The following is a 24254-nucleotide window of genomic DNA, read 5'->3' on the forward strand; positions in this document are numbered from 1 at the left end:
AAAAATGCTATGTCAGTACGGCAAGTGCCATTACGTCATTATTTCCCTGCCTCTGGAAATTAAGGATAACTCGGGTTATATTAGGATGAAACTGCCTGATCCTCTTAATTCAAGATCAGAGACTTTTTTGTTTAATATACAGCATCTGGGACTAAGACGTAAGTAGGCTCAACCACCAACCCCTTTCTAGAAACGTGTTGTAAAACTGCTCACATGAATACAGTGGCAGCGCTCCAGCTGCTGTGCAGCCTGCCCCGAGCTGGAGGTGCAGCTGAGATGAGGGAAGCCTGCATGGCAGCAGGCTGCCTCTTACGGCACTTGCTGAATACAGCCCCTCCGTAACTTTCCAAGTTTCCAGACTTGGTATCTGACTACTGTATCTCAAAACAGCAAGCCCAAGCACCAGCCCAGCATATACATACCTGGTTGCATGACCCTAGGAAGAGCAGGCTTGCTTGTGAACTGGACCTGTACTTTGGTTCAATAGGTTTCCTTTGAAAAACTTTGTCCTGGCACAATGGAAGATTAGAAGTTTGCCGTAATCTTTGCTTATTGCACTTTGCCACATACAGTGTAATGAGACAGGCTTTACCTAAGGATTGGGAATAGGCACCTTCGAAAATAACAAGCACAAGCTTTTTTCATTTTAAGCATCTCGGTTGATGTGAGATTTTTTTATCGCAGTAGAATGGACCATCATCTCCATTTTGTTTCTCTCACCTGGAAACGAGTAGTTGCAGGCAGTGTGCGCTTTTTTTAAACCTCTGCTGTGTGCACATGCAGTCAGAGATGCAAACTCCTGCTTTAGCGGCTGCTTTGGAGGTTCCCTTGGCAGCGACTGAAATCAGCTGCATCCCACCTCAGCAGGGAGAGCTGCAGGGCAGATGGGAAACCTGTGGTGGACAGTTGCCTATTTATTTCCCATGCTGCAGATGCAACGATTTGCAGAGCCTTCCCTTAAACGCTCGCTGTATTTCACATTCTCCAGCTACAAAAGAACAAGAAATTGCATAGCACTGTGGCAATTTAAACCTCAGCTAGTTGTTTCCTTCATGTTCTAAAATGCAAGGCAACCCCCAAACTTACCTCCATTTAAAAAGGAAAGAGCACTATTATTTAAACTTTTTCTGTATTTTCTTCCTGAAAAGCCAGGCCTTGGCTGGCTAATACACCAACCAGCTCCTTCCCCAAAAGTACCACCATCTAGGTCGTGGCCATGCATAATGCCTCAGGACAGAAGCATTTATAAAGCCGTGTGTGACATGCTGCTCCACCAGTACGGCATCAAACCTGCTCTGTCATCTTGAACCTTGAGATCTTGCAATTCCCAGCCTGCAAATGGCTCCTCCAACCTACCTGAGAGCAGCTCGAACACTGCCACTGCAGGACTGAACTACAGGTGCAGTTGTATTTCTTCCACGTGAGCAAGCTGATGCAGCCAAAAAGCACTGAACCACCCTCCCCAAGCCCTTGGCTACAATTTCATAGCTTGAGCATCTCTATAAACATCACATCATCTCCCCACCCCCCCCACTGGATCACGCACAGATTCTCCTCAGCCGTGGTGCTTTAACACACAGGCTTAATGCTCCTGCAAGCTGGTAAATAACTTGGCAGGACAGTATCTCAGAAGAGAGGAAGCCTGAGCTACAGCAAGCTGCTGAAAAGACAAAATAATCTGTTCCCATATGCCCAGCTGTGCTGCTAAACACATTGCAGCTCATTGAGGAGGAAGAAGTTTGATGAAGGTGCAACACACGAGCCTACTGAACCGCACAGCTCACAGTCAGATAGACATGCCCCATGGTTCCCACTTTATCTCTTGGTATAAGAAGTAGAGAGACAGTTTCTTTTACTAAGAGATCAGTAACTTCCACTTCGGGTACAGGGTGGGGAAAGGAGGGGCAGGGAATGAATTATTGCTCACATGCATCAGCATCTCAAGCCTCAAAAGCCTAGCTTTCAGCTCCCCACCCGCTGAATTCAGAGGGCATCGCAAGTGACTGCAGCATCAGTCCAGATCTTCCCATGTTCTGCCCTCAGCACCTCCTGCACAGGGTGTTCCAGCCCAGGGGCCAGCGACCCAGCGCATGTTCTCCCAAAATGTTTTAGCTCTAGTAAGAAGGCTTGCTTCATCTTACCAACAACATACCTACCTCTTCAATAAAGACCCACTACTTTAAGGAAAGTATAGGCAAAGGAAAGGCTTTAACAAAATCTGGAAGTTTTTGATGCAAACTCACCCTAAAGGGCAAAACACTTTTTTATTTGTATGTATATATATACACACACACACACACACTCTCAAGATACTACCTGTATCTCAAGTATCCAGGTATTTTGAGACAGAACAGCGCCACACACCTCTCTGATGACAATGCACTAGAAATACAAAACAGAAGTATGACGAAAGCTGCTAAAATCCCAACCCCTGAACCAGCCGACAGGCAAGAGAGATGGCCAGGGTGCGAGCGCTCTGAGATGCTGTGGAAGGACACCATGTGTGCTAGAGACAGCGCAGCAGGCACGGTGCTGCTAAAAATACATCAGTGGAGTCCTCCATCACCCTCAACAGGCTTCGGTTACATCCCGACTAGATGCTTTAAATTGTGAGAAATTCCAACAGGCACTTGACAACATCAAATCACTGTAACTAGTAGCAACTACTAAAGCACCTTTCAAAGCTTCTACTATAATTTCATGAGCTGTATAATTTTATAATAGATTTCCAAGGATAAGTTGATGTTTGTGCTTTAAAAAAAAAAACAAACAAAAAAACCCCCACTATTCAAACTCACTCCTACCTGCCTAGCTAGCATTAGAGAACAGCCAAATACATTGCTGTGACTGGTCAGAAGCAGTACTTAGCATCATGTGTAAGTTTGTAATAGTAAAATATAGATGTGGAAGATGCAGAGATTTGTTCTGCAACTTCACACTTACCTCTACAAACAACATATTAAATAGCTTCATTTTTCTGTTGATACTAATTGTTCTCATATCAAAACAGCTTTAAGCAGCACATACGAAGTTTGGATGGCTTCTACTAGAATATGGCCAATCAGTTTGGCTTTTTGGATTTTGAGCAACAATTTTCAGCAGGAGGAACTGCGGCACCACAGTTCCTTTACCCAGGACACATCTGTATAAACATACTGTAACCCAGCAGCTCCACTTTTGATTAATACAACAAGCAGTTGTCCAGTAAACAGTTAAAAAGTTTAGCCTCTTCCCTATTTTCAGTTCCCTGTTCCTGCCCTGTTTTAACATGACCTCTGCCACAAATCCCCTTGAAACAGGAGTTGAAACATGCCACGGACAGAGTGTGTGTTTCCAGGCTGTGGGAAAGAAGAGGCTGCAGCTTTTGGCTACAACGTTTGGTTCAAAAGGAAAACAAAACATAACAAAAACCCAAAGAAACCAAAAAAACGCAACACCAAACCAAGGCAGTGCCTCACCTAGTAATTAGCGATGGTACTGCCAGCAGCACCCTTCTGTCAGGCCAAGACATGACCATTTAGACCTGGAGCCTGAAACTAGCCTGTTTTCATACCGTTGTGCATGACAGGCATTGCGCTGCTGCAGTCTTAAGAGTTTGAGAAATGTGGCATTAAGGGGTTTTCGGGGCAGAGAAACCTAAGAGAAGGATTAGGGACTGCTCCGTTTGTGAGCTACAAATGGAATGGTCAAATTTGTAATGCTCCATATTACTTTAGCTTCAATAAAAGGCAGATTCATAATATTAGAAACCACATTTTCTGTTTTACAAGACTGTCACTGAGTAGATCTTAGTGGGTTAAGTCATTAGCTCAGAATCCAAATCATCACTGAAGAGCAGAGAAAAGCAGGTATTTCTGCAAGCCACGGATCTTCAGCCGTCAACATTTTCAAAGTCTTTATAACACTGGCATTTATCAGTACCCAAAATAAATTTAGTAAAATTTCCTCACCTTAAGTACATAATCACTAGGTAAACATTTGTGGCAGGAATTATGCGAACCATCAAACACAATACTGAAAATAACTCAAATGAAGACACTATGTTTTATTAATACTCTTCCAGGTTACATTTCTATTCCTAGAAAGAAAAACCGGAACACATCTAAATCTAAGAATTCCATTATTGTTCAATCCTGAGAACGGAACATTGTTAAGTTGGACCATGTTATTACTTTCCATATACTTTAGTATTTCAAAATAAAAAAAAAAAGTCAAATAATACTACCTCCAGACATTGCATATTGAACATGGGGTAGGTTGTTAATCACCACACATCAATTTCCTGATAAAAATCCCTGATTAAGAAGCTTTCCCTCTAAATTAAGTTTATAAAATTCTCTGTTGGTGGCTCAGCCACTCAATGGTATAGGAACTGCTCCCAGGTTTCTTGTTGCTTAGATCCAACTCGGGCGCACCCTGGAACCGAAGTCCTTGGAGGTGGGAGCCAGCAGTTTCCTTCTTTACACCTTCTGTTGAGCAACATGGAACAAGACACAGTCTGCTTCAAGAAGCCTTAAGAATCAGCTCTTGAAGAAACAGGAAAGGTGGCCATGTGTAACAGAGGAAGAAAAGAGGAAGCCTCGATACTTATGAGTAGATCCTCAAAACTCAGCTGAGCCAGGTCCCGCAAGCAAGAAAACCACACTAGTCCCACCAAGGGAGCAGGCACTACAGAATAAACAAACCAGGCAATAAGCAGATCTCCATTGCAGAAGCTGTCCATAAATGTGTCAGTCCCATGAATCATTCGCTATAAAAAGTTCAGTGTCTCATCTTCAGTGCTTAACTATAATTCTGTACATTATATACAAAAATGCACAAGGATAGTTGCTTGATGCTTCCAATCCTTGTTCTTTTGCAGTGATGAAAATTTTTAAAAACCAGAGTCTGGACTTATAAATAGTGCAGAAAATGCAAATGCTAAGAAGACAATGCCTCCTATGATTGTCACTGAAAAGAAAACAGAAACCAAAAAGAAATTAGATACTGAAAGTTAAGTATCTCCCACAACACATTACAGATTTTTTTTTTTTTTTTAAGTGTCTGATTCCCAAATAACCTTACTTTAAAATTTATGCTGCAAACAGTGGACATCATTGTTTCTAGCTCAGTGTCAGGATGCCCATATGTCTAACGAATATGCCATCCCACTGTCTAACTCCATCTACAAGAATATATTCCGGTCCTTAAAAGGAAGCTTGGTTTTACTCTTACTACTTTACCTAGTATAAAACTGAGGTTGACACCTGCTGTTGAGTATTTGGCTGTATGGGGGAAAATAAGATACAATATTCTCATGCTGGAGCAAGCCATCAGTTAAGAGCGACATACTAATTCGCATTTTTTGCACAGTTTAGGTAACTATATTGAAAGAGACAGTATCAAAAATACTAACTGCTTGCAATGGCCACAATCTGCTAGAGGCTGGGACAGTATTCCAGGAAAGCACCACTGTTTATGTTCTCCTACTCTCCTCTGAACAAACTAATGGGCTAGATGGATCTTTGGTCTAATCTAATAAGGCTATTCCTGTGGCCAAAGATCCACAATGAGATTATTAGGAGCATATTAAATCATTTTTAGATTAGCATTTCATCACCAATTTCCTTGGCAAACAAACACAACAGAATGCATGTTTCACTTTTTGCAGTGAAGTTGGTTTTTTACAACCTCTGCAACTACAGGACAAATATTTATAGGAAAAAGCTTCACAGAATCCTTCCCAGGAGCAAGAAATCTCACTACATCACAGGACTGACAGTTGAAGCAAGCTGCAACCTAATCTAAGGAAAAAAAAAAAAAAACCCACAACCCAGTGAAACCTTACTGGTCCTTCCTGTTACACATAGCAGGTATGATAAAAAAAAAAAAACATTTCTGCCACACACAGAGTAGCTTTTAAAGCTTTTATATGGCTGCATAACTTATAAGTATGCAGTTCTCTTGCTCACTTGGAAGGTCTGCACTCAGAATTGCGACAGAATTTCCATTATCCACTGTCAAACAACACATACCAACTATTCAAAATACTGTATTTCCTTCCTCTGGTCTCCTACAAGCTAGCTAACAGTGAAGCAAAATGTGTTTCACCTGTGTCTATCTTTAAACAGCTACAATACCCATTTCGATTCCTTAAATCAGAGTCAGTAAACAGTTAAGTTCAATTAAGGCCAGACCCCTTACAAGCACACTCAGACTCTGTCTGGCAGGAGGAATGAGCTGCGCAAGGGGGAGCTGACTATGCAAGAGGGGCGGGAAGGGGGTGGGGGTGACAATGGAAGACACAGACAAAAAACAAACAAACAAACAAAACTTTTGGGGTTTTCCAAAAGTTTTGAGAAACACTGTTCCCAAGCATGTAGTTATTTAGACCACAAACATTACCAGCATTAATGCATTTTTTTGGAGTGAGTTTTCACTTACCAGTCCTAACAGAAATTTTTTGTGCTATCATTCTCCCTCCGATAACTGCTAAACCAGTGCATAGGCAATGTCCCACTGTTCCTCCTACCGCCACACCATAGGGGTCCTGAGGAAAAAACACAGAAGGGAAACATCAGCACAATTGAAAACCCACTAGTCCTACAACTATCTCCTGCCGTAAAGGAGCAGTGCCTTGATTCCCTGGGTGCACACTGTCAAGCATGGAGGATACTCTCCGGTGTTTGCTCTGCTATCCATCACTGCCTTAAAGACCAGTAACAGTGTACATCAGCTAGCAAGACAGACAAATCTAAACCTAACTAATATAGGAGCATGTGGCATGTTTCAACCAAGAAGCATCTTCGAGTCATTAAATATAGATCCAGAAATCGCTCTACTATACTTAAACAATTAAGCAACCTCTAGAGGGAAGGTGGCAGCTGTTGAGAAACACAATATGCATCAGCTGGAAGAACACCAACCTAATTATAAAAAAAGAGAAAAATAAATCCATGAACTGCAAATGAAAGCTTTCAGCAGCTAAAACATTCTGACTCCTTCGTCCAGCTTCCCAAGCTTGTGCTCTACGCTCTGCCCTCCCCGATCATCCAAAGAGGGAAGTATGAAAGAATTTAAGTCCGGAGGATAATAAACTGTTCTCAAAGTTTATTGTCAATGACAGCTTTCAAACACTGTGTAACAAGCAGCTACTCAATACGTGAACAACTCTACTATGTAAAGAGGTTTCTCAGATCTACTTACAATTTACACAGTTAAGGGCAGCCTATGTATTGAACAGCTCATAAAACAGAAAACTTCAGCATTAAAAACAGAAAACAATCTTTTAATGACCGATAACGAAGGCAAGGTAGGAGCATGACTTTCTGCTGTACAAAGATAAATGAGGGAAAGTGGAGTTGAGTCCCCTGCACATCTCTATGTGAGACTTTTAGCTCCAAGAGGAAAAAAAAGCTGCTGCTGTCACATGAGGAATGCATGAAATCTCTAACAGGCGAATAGCAAAACTGTCTAAGAAATGATACGGTATGAAGACAACACTGACTAGCTAAAAGTACCAAAACTACAAGCCAGTGAGAAAAGGTGGCGAGCACCAAGCAGAGGACAGGTGGGAAACCACCAAGAAGTGCAGGTCAGAAGCAGGGCTGTGCCAGCAGAACACACTTGCCTCCAGCATCAGGACCCAAAGTTCCCAGAAATCCCTGTTTCCCTGTGGTCAGCAGTTACCTGTACAGCTTCCACTGGCAGAGGGTGGATCTCGCCCCCCACCCCATGCCCTAGAACCGTCCCTGGAAGGCAACAAGTTACAATGGCTTCCCTCAGCATAGTGTCTCCAGGAGCAGAAGTGCTCAGATGCAGCAGCAGAGGCAAAGCCAGTCTAGTAGGACATGGCGGAGTTTCCTTTTCTGTTTCCTTAAACAGATGAACAATTCTTATACACAGTAAACTATTAAGGTGTAAAATCAAGTTCTTAAGGACTGTTGTCAGGACTAGGTTCATGCAGACAGACTTAACTGATTCTGCTGGTGTATGCACCGAGACTGCCAAATTATCACTCTTTTTTTCCTCCAAAGGAGCCCTATTTGTTTGTTATGACAGGATGGACACTACTTTCTTAATGAACAGTCACGTAGTATTTTGTTTTCTTTTCACTGAAGAATGTATGGTCACAGCCAACTTACCACACTGCTCAAATCTCCATATAAAGATAATTTCTTTCCTCATAAGCATTTCTGTAATGCTTCTGCTATGTATCTTTGTACTTCACAGACACAGATTTATCTGAATGTGTTATGAAACAAAGGGGTATAAAACAATCCCACAGATAAAATGAAAAAAGATACAGATCATAATCATTCACTGATTTGGTAAGCCAAGATGAAGGTATCTTCAACTCATTTTTTGTAGTATTTGTTTTTGTAGCACTTATACAAATACTTCATATGCTAAAGGCACAACATCCCAGAGTCTTTAGTTGCAATGCTGAGCACTTCACAAACCAGACCAGTGTCTGATGGACACTTCCTAACAGGACACTCAGAAAACACAAACCAGAAGTCAACAACAAAGACGGGCTTCAGCAACTTGCCTAGCATCATATAAAAACTTGGGAAAAGGCAGTTAACGGTTCCTTGTTTTCCAAGATGGCCTGTAAGTGTAACTGCCTGAACAATGAGATCATCCTGCTGTTCCCTGCCTTGTTAGTTCTAAGCACCTTCCTTCCCTACACTGTAATAGAGACAAGAGATTCCTACAGATTACAGTCTCTTTCATTACACAGCCCTGATTTATCCCTAGGGAAGGTCTGAAAGTGCACTGAAAGAAGCATGAGTCCTAGGGAAAAAAATGTAAATTATCTCAATGCATGAAAGAGCACAGGCAAGCTACTTATGTTTATTACAAGGTTGACTATAAGTTTTAATTTTCCTTTAAATATAATACAGTTTACACATTCCAATCATCATGCTGAATATCATTTCATTTACAGTATTACTTACTGCACAGCAGTTTAGAGTTTATTTTAGTTCTATACACTGTACCATATTCACTTCCAATTTTTAAAAGGAGGTAACTTTTTAACAGCTTTAAGTTCGCTGGGATGAAGGTCTCTCTTTAAAGCTACTGTGTTAAAACTGTATGACTGCACAGATCAAAGAAACATCTGTTCTGTAACATCGCTCAGCACTGTAACAAAAAAACAATTGTATTCAGCTGCATGATATAAAACAACTATTTCCAGAAATGCCTGTGCAGTCCCAATCATGTAACAATAGTTTTAATACTACACGGAGCCTCAGTGCATTTATCTTCAGGTCTCAGCACAGCTGTAACACTAAGTAAGGCACAGCAAGGCAGCAGGTACGAATCTGATACCTCCTGCAAGAGTATTTTGTCTCTCCCACTTCTCTACAGGCAACCCAAAGAGGGCAAAAGAACAGCGAGCATTCTGCAACACTCACCTCTCTGGCAGCCAAGACTATGGTTGTTAATTGGGAACGATCACCCCATTCTGCTAAAAATGTTAAAGTAAAAGCTTGAACAAAGATTGGAGAAATGAAGTGTAGCCACTTCTTCTGAGGTATAGTGGTGCCTGGCCCTGATTCCACATCTCCTGGCCCATTTAACAGTTTAGTTCTCTGAAGCTGTGGAGGACAAGGGAAAAAAAACAAACCAAACCAAAACAAAACAAACAACTGTAAGAATAGAAATGTCATCTAAACAACCCAAATGAAATACTTACACAGTAAAGCTAGCCATTTAGTATCTGGAATTTTATCAGCCAGTGACTGCTGCATTATCAGTGTATTACTTGTATTAGATACCATTTTAAAAAACTAGCTACATACACGCACACACATATGTGTGTGTACATATACACACATATACATATATATACACACACTTGTAATCACCTCTAACCTCCAGTTATTGTCCATCTTGTACTGCCTGCACTTAGACAGCAGTTTCAGTAGGAATGACACCTGGTTTTTAACCACAGATTTCCTACTATTTTTAAAGCAGGGATCCCCCTCTTCCCAAGTGGTGGCTCTCTTATTAGGATTTGATTAAATAAATAAATAAATAAAAAAGATATAAGATTAATACTCTGCACTATTCCTTGGAAGTGGACCAGTGTATTTAGAAAGTTATTATAACAGAGACTTTTGCTGCAACATTACAAACCTCAGCATTAATCTGCCTGGCCATAAGAAGAAATAAAAGTAGAGGCAAGAGTAAACTGTTAATGTCCTGTTTGCTAGTAATGCATTTAAAAAAAAAAAACAAACCCCAAACAAACAAAAAAACCCCACACTCTATGGCCAAAGTCTCTTTTCTCCTGAGAAGCCAGGCTTGCCACACTGTAATCACCTGTTGAAACAGCCTCCAGGGGCCACTTCTGTCCCATTTACCACACGTTTTCTGTGTCATATTATCAATCACAGACACAGCTGAACACCCCAAACAGGACAGTGCCATTCTGCAGCTTCATGGCTCTATTTCATCAGCCATAATTCACAGAAAGTTGATGACTTACTTCCTCATCTTTTTTTTTAATTTCTGCTTGAACTTCCTCCAGCTCTTCCTGACCCTCATCTGGACTCATTTTCAAGCCTTCCCGAAGCATTCGGATGCCAAAAATTGCAAACAGTGCCGTTGATACATAGTATGTGTACACACGAGGAATAACTGTGGTGGCATAGCCAAACAAAACTGAAAAGAAAACAAATGCGTCATTTTAAAAAATAAGCATGAGGATCAGAATTGTTTTTCCCACATCTAAGAAATGCTTGCTAGCAAAGTCTGCAATTCAAATACCCACCAGTAGATAAATATTGTGGTTTTTATTAGTTTTATATAATTTTCTATTTTTTTTTTTCTCAAGATAACGACACTCTAGAAACTCCAACCATTACTGGTCATGCCAGCGACTGAAGTCCATTAACACGCAGACAAGGCATACCAGGCAAAGTTGATGTGCTGCTATTCCCAAGAGCCAGTCCAAGCAACATTATCTTTCCCATCAAGGACTACGCAAGTCCTGCCTTTCTCCAAGCATGCCATGAAACTATCATCTATAATCATGTTAGATTAGTCACAGTGTATACCAGTTAATTCCGTTTTTATATATGACTACATGTTGGACAGCATCTCTTTCCAATAATTTTATTTATCAGATAAAGTTAGAATGAGATTTTCTACAAGTTAAATCTACCAGACATACCCACAAATCATCCAGCTGCGTGGATCCACGTCTGTCTTCTTTTGCCAAGTGCAAATACCTGCACGGTACTATTCCCTTCTCTCCCACACTCCCCACAAATACACAACGTGACAACTTTGATCTTTCTTTAATTTAAAAGCACTGATCCCACTCAAAGACCAAAAAGCTACCTCCACAGTGCATCTACTTTTATGGGTATCGAAGGTGATCAAACTAAGCCAAAACTAGTTCTCAAAGAAGAATAAATATGTATCCAGGACAAAGTACTTCTTCACAAAGTAACACTAGTTAGCATTTTCGGACAAAAAAGGCCTGTATAAATGAAAGGAAATTAAAACTCCACACCTAACATTCAAGACTGCTTGGACCACGCGCTCACAACTGTCTCTGTTGATTTACTCCCCATGCAATTAGCTAAAAGAAAGGATACTACCATGTGTGTTTTCTTGAACACTTTCTTAGTTGAAAAATGCACTTGGAAGTTATTACATAATCTGGAAATTGATCTGGACTGCCACTACCAAAAGTAAGACTATGGGACCAAAATTAATCAGGCTGTACTATCAGCAAACACGGCACATACATACATGAATAACAGTATTGGTTGCACAGCTAAATAAACCAGAAGGAGCTAAACTAAACTTTTTTAAAGACTGAAAATACTAAAGCAAAGCAATGCAAGACACTATACAAAAAGATATTTAATGATTTTTTTTAGCATTACTTGCATATACAACCATAGACATAATGAAATAAGCAGAACTCTAAGGCAGCTTATTTTGTCAGGCACAGCTTGAAAAAACACCCCAAGTAGTGATTACTTGGAGCTATTAAGTTTAAGTGAGCATGTTTTCATGAAATCAAGGTGGGCAAAACCCCCAGGAATTTCCAGACATAGCTTGTATAAAACAAGGGCAGTGGAGAGAGGGGAGACGGGGGGGGGGGGGGGGGGGAAGGCTCCTTTCTGAAAAGGAAGAAATAGTTGGGAACCTCTAAACTGGGGGATAAAACAGAAAAGAAAGCTTTTATGAAACAGCATCAGGAAGATGTGAAGAAAGACTTAGTATAGAAAAAGGAAGAGCTGTAACAGGCAGGAGAAAAGAGATCGCAAGATTTAAAGAATAGTGCATCTCCTATGGTACTAAACAACATTAAATGAAGCAAGCAGTGCAGAAGTGGAAGAAGAGTCAAAGACTGTTAGATTAAGTGAGTAACAGAAGAAACTCATACAGCGCTATCATTACACACAGTGCAAATGGAAACTGCTCTAAGACTGCAATAATAATTGCAGCAGTATATATAGCAACAGCTACACACCCAAAACCCATTCATAGAAACGCTTGCTGAGAACCCTGAAGCCAGTTAATCGGCTGTCTCCAGTGTATAGAAACCAACAAACACTATTTCAATTATTTCTGAAACGGGCATGGTTAGAAATGAGCAAGCATACAACAAAATTCATGCTGCATCTGATATACCTGAAGGCTGCTCCATTTTACGATCACAGCTACGTAAGCACCCACAGCTACAGGTTCAAACGCCACCTGACACCTCGCTTCCCCCCCAGCTCTTGGCTTTGTCAGTACCGCCCATCCCAAAGGATCGTGGCAGAACGTCATCTTCCACTTACGCAGCTCCCAGCACAAATCCAAACAGCTACACATATGGGGATACAAGTCAGACGAGGGAAATTTGTCATCATATTAAGAATCTTTCGCCTTAGGAGGAAAAACAGAAGTCACTCCCACATTCCCTTTAGGCATTCTAATTTAACAGGAGCTAAATACAAAAAGGAAACCAGCGGCCCAAAAATCAAAGGAAGTGCTTAGGCTCCCAATTCCATTCCTCTTCCTTAAATTCATATTGAGGTCTAGGGAGCACAAACACCTCATTAGAGGCAAGAGCCTAAATATTCAATCTGAGCCGTGGTCTCCAGGAAAATCTTCACACTATCCTCAAAACAGAAGACTGCACATACCTACTACCTTCATTTTAATTTCAATTAAGATTTATTGATAAATACGTACCCAGCACGTTTTAAGTGATGAAGCAAAAAGAAATGAGTGCTAACCTGATAAACACGTCATCAGTCCCAAGGCAAGCATAGCACCAGCCAGTACAGTCAAACGGTTGTACCGCATTGCCATGATGGCTGCAATGAAGAAGGTCTTATCCCCCAGTTCTGATACGATGATGACCGATATAGCAGCCACAAATGCATGAATAAAGCCCAAATTAGTCTTGTCAGCTGACTCTTCATTGACAATGTGAACTGGAGCAACTGGCGAGGACCCCTTCTGTAAGAGCCGGGGGAAAAAAAACAACAAAAACCCCACTAGTTAATTAGGCTTGAACAGGTAGTTTGCAGGCATACTGAGCCTTGTGTTTCTCCTGTCATACCATACTGCATAGTGTGACATTTTAAGTATACACCTCTCACGCAGCATTAATGATCATTAACTAGTTACTGGCTGCCACCTACCTCAAATCACTAGTTAGGCACGTGGCAAGATCAGATCGTGCACCGATTATTAAAGCAGTACTTCACTGCACACACTATTACCAGAACGTGAGAACCACTATTACAACAGAATATGGGGAAAGCTGCTTTAGTTCAGCTCTAATATCGCTGTCTTTACAATCCCTGGCTATTTATTTTATGACCTTGACCAAAAAAACAATTTGCTGATATAAAGAACTAAACTCTTCAAACCAAAATTGGGTGGCTAAGATAATTAGGAGAAATATAAAGTCCTTTCAAAAACTGTCATAATAGCTTTCTTCCCTTGCAGAATCTTTGCATCTCAGACGCATTAACAATTTGCGCACGTTTTCATCAGCTTTTTATTTTTGCACATACCCTATGTTTGTTGAAAACTAGCTTTAAGACTTTCCAGTGGTCAAACTGGACCAGCACACTCCAGATCTCACTTACTGAAGTGAAGTGTTAACTTTTACAGAAATTAAGATATCTACAATGAAAAGCAAGACCCAAAACAAGGAAGTCGATGTTCACATACTCGACCAGAAACGGCTAAGAAAACTTGTTTCAGCACATCTACCAGCAGAGACAGATTGCAACGTGTTCTAACATCGTGGCTTCCCAGCATTCCACTTCTAGCAGTGCTGTAAGGTTTTGGTTTTGATATTTGAAAGTTTCCATGCTCTATATGATACATGGTGATTTCGCAGAGCTCGTTCACCTTTAGCAGTGCTGTAAATTTTTGGTTTTGCCATTTAAAACTTGGTATGCTCTACATGCTACGTCAAACCATACGTTAGGAATTTCTTCATCCCTCTGATCCCCCGGCACTAGAATCCCCTAACCAACACCACCGTTTAAATAGTTTTAACGCAAAGAAATTAAACATCGAGGAAAAACTGGCGAGTTTCGAGTCGCAACAAAGCCTGCCTTCATCTGCTTCTGTGAGGAAGAAGACCTGGAGAGGTCGGTTCCTCCCCTCAGCATGCAAGCAAGGCGGGCACAAAAATGTTTATGTGGTGGAAAAAAAAAAAGCATTAGCCCATTTTTCACGTCGGACCCAAATTCCCCTCTTTTAGCAGAAAGAGGGGAATTTGGGAGTCCGATGGCCTCCGAAAGGCGAGGCGTCCTGCAGGCCGGGGCCGTTCCCGCCCCCGCGGCCCGGCTGAGGGAAGGGAGGTTAGCGCAGGCAGCCGGCGCGGCCCCCGTCCTCGCCTCACCTCAGCCCTCGGTTCGGCTCCCTGCGCCGCCGCCACCGCCGGCGGCGGCGGCGGTTCCTTCTTCCTGCCGGGTTCTTCCTCCGGAGCGGCTCGCAGCCCCGCCGGGGCCGCCAGCAACAACGAGACAGCGAACAGCAGCGCGGCGGCCCGCGGGAGCGGCGGCGGGGACGGCGGCGGCGAGCCCATGGCGGCCGAGCGCGGTGGTGAGGGGAAGGGGAGGGTGGGGGGGGGCAGCACGGCACGAGGCCCCTCTTAAAGGCGCCGCGTCACCGCGCGGCCCCGCAACCGTCCCTCAAGCGCTTCCTGCAAACGGCCCGGCCCGGCGGGGCGGGGCCGTGCTCACGCCGATTGGCTGCGGCGGCCGCTGATGGACGTCCCGCCCTCCTCTCCGCTCCGCTCCGCCGGAACGGGCTGTAGCGGGGAGGGGGGTCCCGCTGTGAGTGGCGGTGCGGCTGGCCGCCCTCGGCATGAGACCCCGGGCGTTGTGTTTCTACCCCTTTTTCCGGCTCCCGGCGTCCAGAGGGGACGGGCAGGGCGGCCGTGCGGCTTTCCCGGGGGAACGGGCGAGCCGAAGCCCGTCCCTCCTCCGTTCGGAGTCACCTACGGGCAGGGAAAGGGCGCCGAGGGACGGAAAGCAAAACGAGGGACGGAAAGCAAAACGGCTGCGTAAGAAGGCAAAAAAAAAAAAAAAAATTGCACGGAAAGGGCCTGGGCACACCCAGGTTTCTAAAAACCCAGCGTTTTGGGTATGTGTGACCCGAGGAGGGCCGTGCACCCCGGAGCTCTCCCCGGGCCAAGGACAGGAACGTGCTCCCCGAGAAGCAATGAACAGTCTAGTAAACAGGACCCAGAACTCCAGTAAAACAGGAGATGCTTGGAGGCAGGCTCAAGGAGGCACCCAAGAATCACTAAAAAAAAAAATAATATAAGGAAAGATGCAGTCCCAAGACAGGGCTGTTTACGTTCCACGGTGAACTGAAGCTATGGAAGTGTTGACGGAGAGAGGGTTGCGAGAGCCAGGAGAAGGACGATATTCTGTGTGAAGTAATTGCTCACGTTTTGCAAATACACAGCTCAATTTTGAAAAATTATACAAAGTGGAAATAGAAGGTGTAATAAACTGTTTTAATTAGGTATTCATAAGATACACTTTAGTATATAAAAATTCTTCTCATATACAAAACAACATATGCATGTGAGTAGAAAACATGCTGAAACACCAGCATCCATATGCTACATCACGCAAACTGATCATTCACTCCAGTATCATGAAAATGACCAAAATATTCAATGGTTAAGTGCAAATAAACCCCTGTGCTGAGAGACATCATCTCCCTAGTGAAGAATTTCTTTGCAACGCTTGTCAGGTACTGGTTTCCATGTGTTCTCTGCCTCAGCAGTTTGTTACATCTGCTCTCACAGGCTGTTAAAAACCTGCGTAGTCATGGTTATGGTCATCCTGCATAACTGCCCCCTCTAACACACGAGGGATTCCAATAACCTGCTATAAGGACGACAGAACCGTAACCAAGAACATTAATTTTTTGCAAATTCTCTTCTACTGTCACTCTAGACAGAGAACCTTCCATGATTTTCCCAGTTTAGGGATAAACAAGGAGTTTTCATCAATGAATGAAAACACTTTGGTGCAGAAGAGATAATGCAGAGAATGGGTCTGTTTATCTCCACTGCTGAGCATGAGTCATTCCTCCACCGCAGCTTTCTCCACCGTTTTTTTGTGCTTGCAGTTATAAAGCAGCGGCTCTTTTTAATTATCAACAGGGAAGCACAGAAAGACAATACACAATTTGCCTCCCTCTGAAGTGATTCAAAGAAAAAAGACTAGGAAAAAAATATGCTTAAATATTAGACCAGGCATGAAATACAGTAGTTTAAATGATTCCCTGCACCCTCCTTTCACTACACAGTTTTCACATACATGTATTTGGGCTCACTGCACAACAGCAAGTGTTTTATGCATAAGATATAATTATAAAACAGAAAAGAGCCAATTAGCATCTCTTCAGTTTGCATTAAGGTCTTTAGTAAACCTTTTTTTAGCTTGTATGATATGCAGAGACTTTACATTTCCCCACATAAATCAGTAACACAGATGACATTATCATTAAGATTATGAGCTTTTAAGCTGGAATTAAAGAAAGTGTGCGGTTTTACCTTGGCTTTAATACACTGTAAATCTCTTATTCCCTTATAGAAAACCGTTTCCCTGTTTGCACTAAAGATACTTTAAACGAAATATTCTAAAAAACAAATGGTATAAATGCTTTTCGATGCTTTGGGTAGGAGCTAAAGTTTTTCTGATAGAACTCATGACACAAAACAGCAGCCAGTGCCTGGTTAAAAAGAACATACATCACTACACACCACCACGTCACGTTGTGAAACCCAAGCGTGATGGCCATAGATACATATATGAGGAGCTCTGCAAAATAATGAGGGCATGAAACTCTCTCAAACCAGTCTCCAAAAGGCACACTGTGGCTCAGACTTATGACCTTTCCTGCAAGCAAACAGGAAGAAATTAGTTGAGAACAACAGGCATTAAGCAAACTTTTCTCTTCTACTCACTACAGAACAACTTGCTCATTAAAGTTATCATCATCATTCACCTCCATCTGATCTGGCAGCTTTGCGCTTCTTAATGAAATTAGATGTCACCTCTGGCTGTTTGCGCAAATACGGAGTAAGGAAACCTATTTTTAGCCCACATGGAGACAGAAATGAGGTCCCCGAGGGGTGCCCACAAGTCCTAAGCATTAGCATGTGTCTGTCCTTAGGATACTAGCAGCTAGACCTTCATTTTAAGTTCTGTTAAACTATATATACACACACAGACACACACCCACCCTATTCAGCCATCAGATCTCTTTTCCAAACAGCCTCATTTAATCTACTGAAAGTCTCATAGAGAGTGCCACACTACAGGAACTGAAAAATACTCATGTTTTAAGGTATTAGAAGCTACAGAGCCTATTGAAACAACCAGGAAAAAATTACCTAAGTAAATGATCAGCAGAAATGAAACATCTTACCTGATTTACTTTTTCTAAGATTAGCTAGAATCACAAGACATCTGTGTTGGTGAAGAGAGGCCCAAATGTACATCGTAACTCCTACAACGTGGTACCAGCAGATCTGCACAGAAAGCTCCTTACCTGAATGAAATATGTTTCATTAATATACGGCCAGGAAATACCTTCCCAAGCATCATCCCAAACATTGTATACATTTTTAAAATGTTACTGTCTTACAAAATTCTAGTAGTGAGCCTCTAATCCCTTGAAAGATGCTTTTAAATCCTGCATCATTTAAGTGCTTGGCTGGTAGTTCATTTCCCTTAGCCACTCTATACTAAAAATATCTAGTTTTTAATCCAGTAGCTTGAGATACAGCATGATGTACAACTGATACATAATTGATAGTCTAAGACCTCAATATTCAACATTGTTTGTAATTCTTATCATCCTAATTAAAGATGTTGTCATGGCTCAGGTCAACATACAAGTACACAGTTGTCTTGTTCACACTGAGTGAGATACATACACCTACACACATACCTACGCCCCGGACAGTGTGAACCATTTAGGCCTTCAAAAAAAATGTTAACTGTATTAAGGACGATTTCCAATGTACAAGCCAATACACCATCTCCAAGAATCCACAAGATGTGAAAAGTAGAAGACAGGTTCAGAAAGAAAAAGGCTTTGTCTACATGTAGGAGATCTGAAGGTTCTTTTAAAAAAACACTGGATTAAACTAGAGTTGATGTGGTTGGAAGTGGTTAAAAACTTCACTGAAGTTACATACTTGGTAATGACCACCTTACAAAAATTAGTCATGGGAGAAGTGCTACAATCAGCTCATGGCTCATCCGTGCAGGGGAACAGCAGCGCAGTTGTGAGACTCAGTGGAATGTGTTGGCAGAAAAAAGTCATATAATTCAAATTTCTGCTGTATTAATGGAGACATTACAGTAACGAGGGAAAGAAAAGACTGACAGATGGAAAGCAGGGCAGTGGTGAGTTCCTAATGGAAAACAAAGGAGGTGGCCAAGACAGCCTTGCAGACTTGCCTTACAGAAAAGCTTACAACAACAAAAAAACCCAAACTCTAGTTTGAGAACTGAAGTTGCATAGTGGCATTTGAGAACTGCTACCTATTACTGTCCTTCATAAAGCATATCTCAATGCAAAACTGATTGGTAACGATCCTGAAAGCATCTATGTGAGATGTCTTTCAGGAGGTTAACTGTGATGGTTAACATGAAACTGTGTGTGTCTGTGTGTGTGTATAATGCTGGCTGATTATGTGATATACTGAAACATAGTTACTTTGAACTATGCCAGTAAGTATTTTTATGTCTTGTCAATTAACACATTTCTCATACAAGCAGCCCTCTGAAACCATTTGCTATGATGGAAACAAATGGGAGCAAAACTGCATCTTTGGTAATAACTAAGCAGGCACGTACCATTCCTGACGTTACTAGGCACTTGACATAGCACAGTTGAGCCAACAGCAATGTAGTAACCAAGTCCAAAGCAGTACTGCACGATGTGAATGACGCCATTGGAAAACACGCTGGTCCAGAGGCATTCTGCAAGTCTTCGACAGCTATGCAACCAAAGCAGTAGGAGAACCAGGAGTGCAGAGAAGTGCTCACTATCTGCTTGCAGATAAAAAATAGCAACTTTTAGACAGACGGGAACAATTTAACCCCAACAATGCTTCAAAAAGGCTATTTTTTCCCCTCCCCACAGCAAAATTTTACCTTCATTTTAAATTAACTGAGCACTGGGGAAAGTATTTGTACATGTGAGACACTGCTGACCTCAGCAAGATTACTTCTAGAAGGTGCTAACAGCCCCTTCTGCTAAAAGGACTGCTGAAAGCCATCATATCCATAAATTAGAATGATTTCTACCTTGAATAATGACAAAGGGACTTGGTATTCCAGGAAAGACACTTGGAGCCTAGTTTAAAAGCAGCTGATGAAGTAGCACTTGAAGCATACAAATTCAGCACAGGATGGTAGTGCAGCTTTCTAATATTTATATGGCTGCATCATAATATCTGGAATACTTGCCCGTGTCCTCACTCTGAGAATCTCTGCCAAGAGAGCGGTGCACATGCTGAATCCATGATGGGAGCGACCCTCCAAGGAACTCGGCTTGGAAAAGCCCGATCAGCAGAAAGCCGTTCCAGAGCACAGAAACCACATAAAAGTGAGTAAACCACCTGTGGGAACAGAAAGGGGTCTTCGTTAATGTTCTCATCATTCCTTAATTGGAAATGTACCTGCAGTACATGCTTGCCTGATGGCGAGTACATTCCCTTTTGGTCCCCACATCAATAAGTAGAGAACTCAGGACTCTAGTGGTACCAAGCAGGAATAACCCTAACACCTTCTTCCCCCAGCAAAATGCTGCCTGCAATAACCTCTAACTGAGCTTATCTTACTAACCATAGCTGCACTAAAGAGGAGAAAGCATAAACTACGCACCGCAAAGGTATTCCTCAATGCTCACAACTAATCATGATGTGCACAACTTTTTGTTCACAATTTACACCACTGAAAGCACATCCAAATTAATTTTCTGGGCATTTCCAGGCTGTTGCGCCTAGCAGCTCTCCCACTTTCTTCAGTTCTAGTGGATGCATTACATGATGTATTAAAGTTCATAAATGACAAATGCAGATGGTAAAAGGCACCCAGAAGTAAGTACTTAGCTGTACACTAAAATATCTTGTCCCTCTGCAAATTCAAGGCCTGCAACAATCATATGGGAAAAGAAACAGGAGAGTCCACCAATACCACTGGGTGATTACAAGGCAAAACCACACTTTTTTTGAAGAAAACAAAGAAACCCCCAACCCCATAATGCACTTACAAAAGCATATTATGTATTACTGAAATGCAAGACATTACGGTCAAGATGGGTAACTGGATGGAGTTAAACAGCCTATGATATCCAGCTCCAACTAAGTGATCCAGTATTTCCGTTTGCTTTTAAAACTTAAAGTCCTTCTGGCTAGGAATAAAAATCAGGACCTCTGGAAACACCTGCAAAGAGATGAAATACGTACCACCGGAATACGCTGCTGGCTTTGTCTTGACAATGTAACTATTGGTACAAAACTAGAATATAACTGTATAGTCAGAGAAGACTGTATTTCTCTGGAACATGCAATCTTTTCTTTTGGGGAAGTGTAGGGGTATAACACCCTTGCTTAGTGAAACCAAATAAAGTGACCCCCTCCCAAAGCAGCTCAGGTATCTCTCAACAGCAACACAGAGGCCAAGTCAGAACCACAGAGGTAGCAAGCATCCCTGCACGCTCCATAGCACCTTGCCCATTAGCGGTTGGTAGCCACTTCAGACGATAACTTCTCCTCCTTATTTCCGTCTCCTACCAAGCAGAGACAGCAACATTCACTCTGCTGATTTGCAACAGCAGAAATAAAATTTATCCCCTCTCCCTCATTTTCTGCTTAGAAGACAAACAGAACTTGTATATTGATAAAAACTTAATGCCACCTCCAAGTTTCAAGCTCTTTCCCTGCTGTCCTGTTACTCAGTAGACTGCTGTCTCATCACTCGCCAGAGAACTTTCTCCACACGCGTTGCTTTTTGCTACTGGCACACAAACAAGCCCTGCCAGCTTAGCACAGACATGCCCTGCGAGCCTTCAGCAATCCCAGTTACGCTGGGGATGTGTCTGACCTACAGAGCTATCCAGCACTGCAGTAAGTGCATGCGTCATCCCTCAAGGAGAGGAATGTTCACTATTTGTCAAACCAACCCAAAATGAATCATAACATTTGACAAGATGGAATGGCAAAGTTAAAAACAAGACCAGGCTAGTGAAAGTACAATAACTGTTTGGAAACAAGACGCAGATGAATGGAAACACAAAACGCCTCAACAGCTACCTTTGGGATGCTCTCTATTCTTTCAGCTAGCAGCGTTATGGGTTCCCTACTCAAGCAACAGAATTGCGCTGTAGACGTTGAGAGCTTGAGACCAATTTTCTGAAAAAGCCACATTCTTCAGACACCATCTTCCCTAAGAAGGGGTGGTGGGAAACTTCTGTTGGAGAAAGGTCAACTCAAACGAGAAACTACCTTAAGAATGTGGCACTTTGCAGTACGCTGCAATGAAGACAAAGCCTTTACGAGCCCTTATTTTGGCTGAGGGTAGTGCAGAGCTTAAACACATCCCTGGGTATTTTCTGTAACCAGAAGCCTAATAACCAAGTCAGTACATTACAACCTTTCCACGAATAACATGCTGAGTCACAAAACTTTTTTTTAACATTTGGTTTGAAAGCTATGTATATAAAATGTGTCAGTGATAACAAGATCACTGCATTACAGGTGATCGGATCTTTGGGTTAAGTAGCCTCCCAGTCTTGTCCTGCCAGCCTTGCAAGACCCTGTGGCGCCTAGGTTTGAGTCAAAGGCTAGTTCTAGTCGTGAATCTCAGCCGGTCAAAAATGATGAAATCCCAGTAATGTATAGAAAGCTGTAAATGGCATTTTTTTCCCTTTTTCATCCTATTAAACAACTGTTAAGAGACATGTTTGGATAACCCAGTGGTTCTTTTGCCTTATTAGCGACTGTTCATGCAGGGTCCAGACTGTTAACATGCTGCTAGTAGTATCCCAAGTCCCATTTTAAAGCGAAACCTTGAAGGAGGAAGACGATGGCTCAGCATCATTTAAGACAGTAAACCTGCAGTATATTTGCACAGTCACAGTTACCCTCAGGAATCCATATTCCCAGGTCCCTGACCCGAGCCTTGCGGGAAGCTTTGTTTTGCTGATACCGCACGGGACTGGGATTCAAGGGATTAGGCTTTTGCTCCCATTTGGAACATACGGACTCTGTATGATCGCCGCCTCTATGCTCCTCGGTTCCCCATCCGTAAGAACACAGCAACGCTTCCGCAAAAAACCCGAGCCCAACTCCATAAAAATACGCAACGCCATTTGCACACGCCGTTTATTTTTCCACATCTCCAGCTGAGTTAATGGGAACGCATACGCAGTTCCTTCCTCCTGCGCTGCCGTGCCGTAAGGCGAACAGCAATGGCGGCAGGCGCCTGCCCCGCAGCGGGGAGCGCAGCCCTCCGAGCCGCCCCCTCACCTCTTGGGGGCCTGGAGGAGGCGCAGCCAGCCCGGGCGCTGCCCGCAGCCGCGCTTCGTCTTCCCGTAGCGAACGAGATCCTGCAAGAGGCCGGAGACGACGCCGGCCCGCCGCAGCCGCGGCACCAGCACCAGCGCCGCCAGGAAGGCGGCGGCCAGCAGGGACCAGGCGGCGGCCAGCACCGCCGGCATGGCCCCGCTCCCGCTCCCGGCCCCGCTCCGCCCAGCGCCGCCGAGGGCGGCCGGGGCCTGGCGGCGGCGGCGCTTCCGCTTCCTCTTGTTCTTCCCGCTCTCGGGAAAAGCGGGGCTCGCCCAAGCTGCTGGGCGGGTGAGTCCTGGCGGATCCCGGAGCCGCGGTTGCTGCGCTCTGCCCCTTCAGCTGGCTCCCGAAATAGCGGGGTGGGGGAAATCTCTATTTATAACCTTACCTTGTGCCACCTGGGGCGTTTGCTGTGAGCTCCGTCATCTCTTTTCGTTTAGATTCGGAGGCGGTGGGGAAGCTGCCGCAGGTTTAACGAGGCTGGGGAGAGACGAACCCGCTCGTTACGCCGTGGTCTCCTGCGGTAACCGGGAACAACCTCCCTGCAGCTGCCTGCCATCGCACCGAGTTCCCCTTTCGGGGCTCATCTCGAGTGCGTGCTTACCCGTCACAGCCACCTCCTTCGTGTTCCCTGTATGTGGGGTCCCGTAGTCAGAATCGTATTCTAATAATACTGGTTTTGCCATTACATGAAAGGAGAGGCTTTCTTTGCCTTTCTTCTGCCCTGAGAAATCAAGAAGCCACACCAGCTTGGCATCAAAGGGAGAGGGTTCCCTCTGACCCCCAGTGAAAAATGTCCTGCTGCATCCCTCTTGCGCGCATGCAGGGATGCGGGTCGAGCCTTCCCCTTGTAAGAGAAACCGGAGTGTTTCTTGGCAGGTGTTCAGGTGTTGGTTTATCTGACCAAATATCTCTTGAGTCTATTATCTGACTCACTGCCTCCAAGGAGATACCAAAAGATACTTCAAACTTTTCATAGTACGTATGAGAAAAGTAATGATGTTTAGTGTGGGCATACTTACGCTAGTACTTATTAATGCTCTAGAGTAAAATAAGATTTTAAGTCAGGATTCCCAGAAAAAAATAGTTGGACTGTATTTCCAAGTCTTTAAATACAGAACAACCTACTTTTGTTAGTCTTTAGTGCTACTTCAAACCATCATGAAATCAACACATTAAG

General features: G+C 43.2%; 2 protein-coding genes across 6 annotated transcripts; both read right to left on the minus strand.

Annotated features, from left to right (window-relative positions):
• Positions 1–4027: 4027 nt before the first annotated feature.
• On the minus strand, positions 4028–15104 carry TMEM165 (transmembrane protein 165). The gene is made up of 6 exons (XM_052780041.1): positions 14867–15104; positions 13236–13461; positions 10478–10653; positions 9402–9584; positions 6424–6529; positions 4028–4950 (listed from the first exon to the last, which is right to left on the minus strand). Exons 1-6 carry the CDS (start codon positions 15050–15052, stop codon positions 4874–4876), a joined length of 954 nt encoding a protein of 317 aa, XP_052636001.1. The 5' UTR covers positions 15053–15104; the 3' UTR covers positions 4028–4873.
• An 866-nt stretch (positions 15105–15970) lies between these two features.
• Positions 15971–23576, minus strand: SRD5A3 (steroid 5 alpha-reductase 3). 5 transcript variants are annotated; one of them, XM_052780046.1, is made up of 5 exons: positions 23463–23576; positions 19974–20125; positions 19359–19553; positions 17920–18042; positions 15971–17387 (listed from the first exon to the last, which is right to left on the minus strand). In XM_052780046.1, exons 1-5 carry the CDS (start codon positions 23498–23500, stop codon positions 17128–17130), a joined length of 768 nt encoding a protein of 255 aa, XP_052636006.1. In that variant the 5' UTR covers positions 23501–23576; the 3' UTR covers positions 15971–17127. The 5 variants fall into 5 exon arrangements, with proteins under 5 accessions (XP_052636006.1, XP_052636002.1, XP_052636003.1 ...); XM_052780042.1 differs by lacking the exon at positions 23463–23576 and adding an exon at positions 23036–23249; XM_052780043.1 differs by lacking the exon at positions 23463–23576 and adding an exon at positions 23036–23249 and having other exon boundaries at positions 19359–19549; positions 19970–20125.
• Between the last annotated feature and the right edge of the window lie 678 nt (positions 23577–24254).

Source organism: Harpia harpyja, chromosome 2, assembly GCF_026419915.1.
Source record: "Harpia harpyja isolate bHarHar1 chromosome 2, bHarHar1 primary haplotype, whole genome shotgun sequence".
NCBI classification, from domain to species: domain Eukaryota; kingdom Metazoa; phylum Chordata; class Aves; order Accipitriformes; family Accipitridae; genus Harpia; species Harpia harpyja.

Coding starts and splice junctions, on each gene's coding strand:
- TMEM165 (XM_052780041.1), bottom strand. CDS start 15,052: ATGGGCTCGCCGCCGCCGTCCCCGCCGCCGCTCCCGCGGGCCGCCGCG. Junction 9,585..10,477: donor TTAAAAAAAAAGATGAGGAA/GTAAGTCATCAA, acceptor TGTCCTCCACAG/CTTCAGAGAACTAAACTGTT. Junction 6,530..9,401: donor TAGTCTTGGCTGCCAGAGAG/GTGAGTGTTGCA, acceptor TTTTTTCCTCAG/GACCCCTATGGTGTGGCGGT.
- SRD5A3 (XM_052780042.1), bottom strand. CDS start 23,226: ATGCCGGCGGTGCTGGCCGCCGCCTGGTCCCTGCTGGCCGCCGCCTTC. Junction 20,126..23,035: donor CTCCTCCAGGCCCCCAAGAG/GTGAGGGGGCGG, acceptor CTGTTCCCACAG/GTGGTTTACTCACTTTTATG. Junction 19,554..19,973: donor TTCTCAGAGTGAGGACACGG/GCAAGTATTCCA, acceptor ATCTGCAAGCAG/ATAGTGAGCACTTCTCTGCA.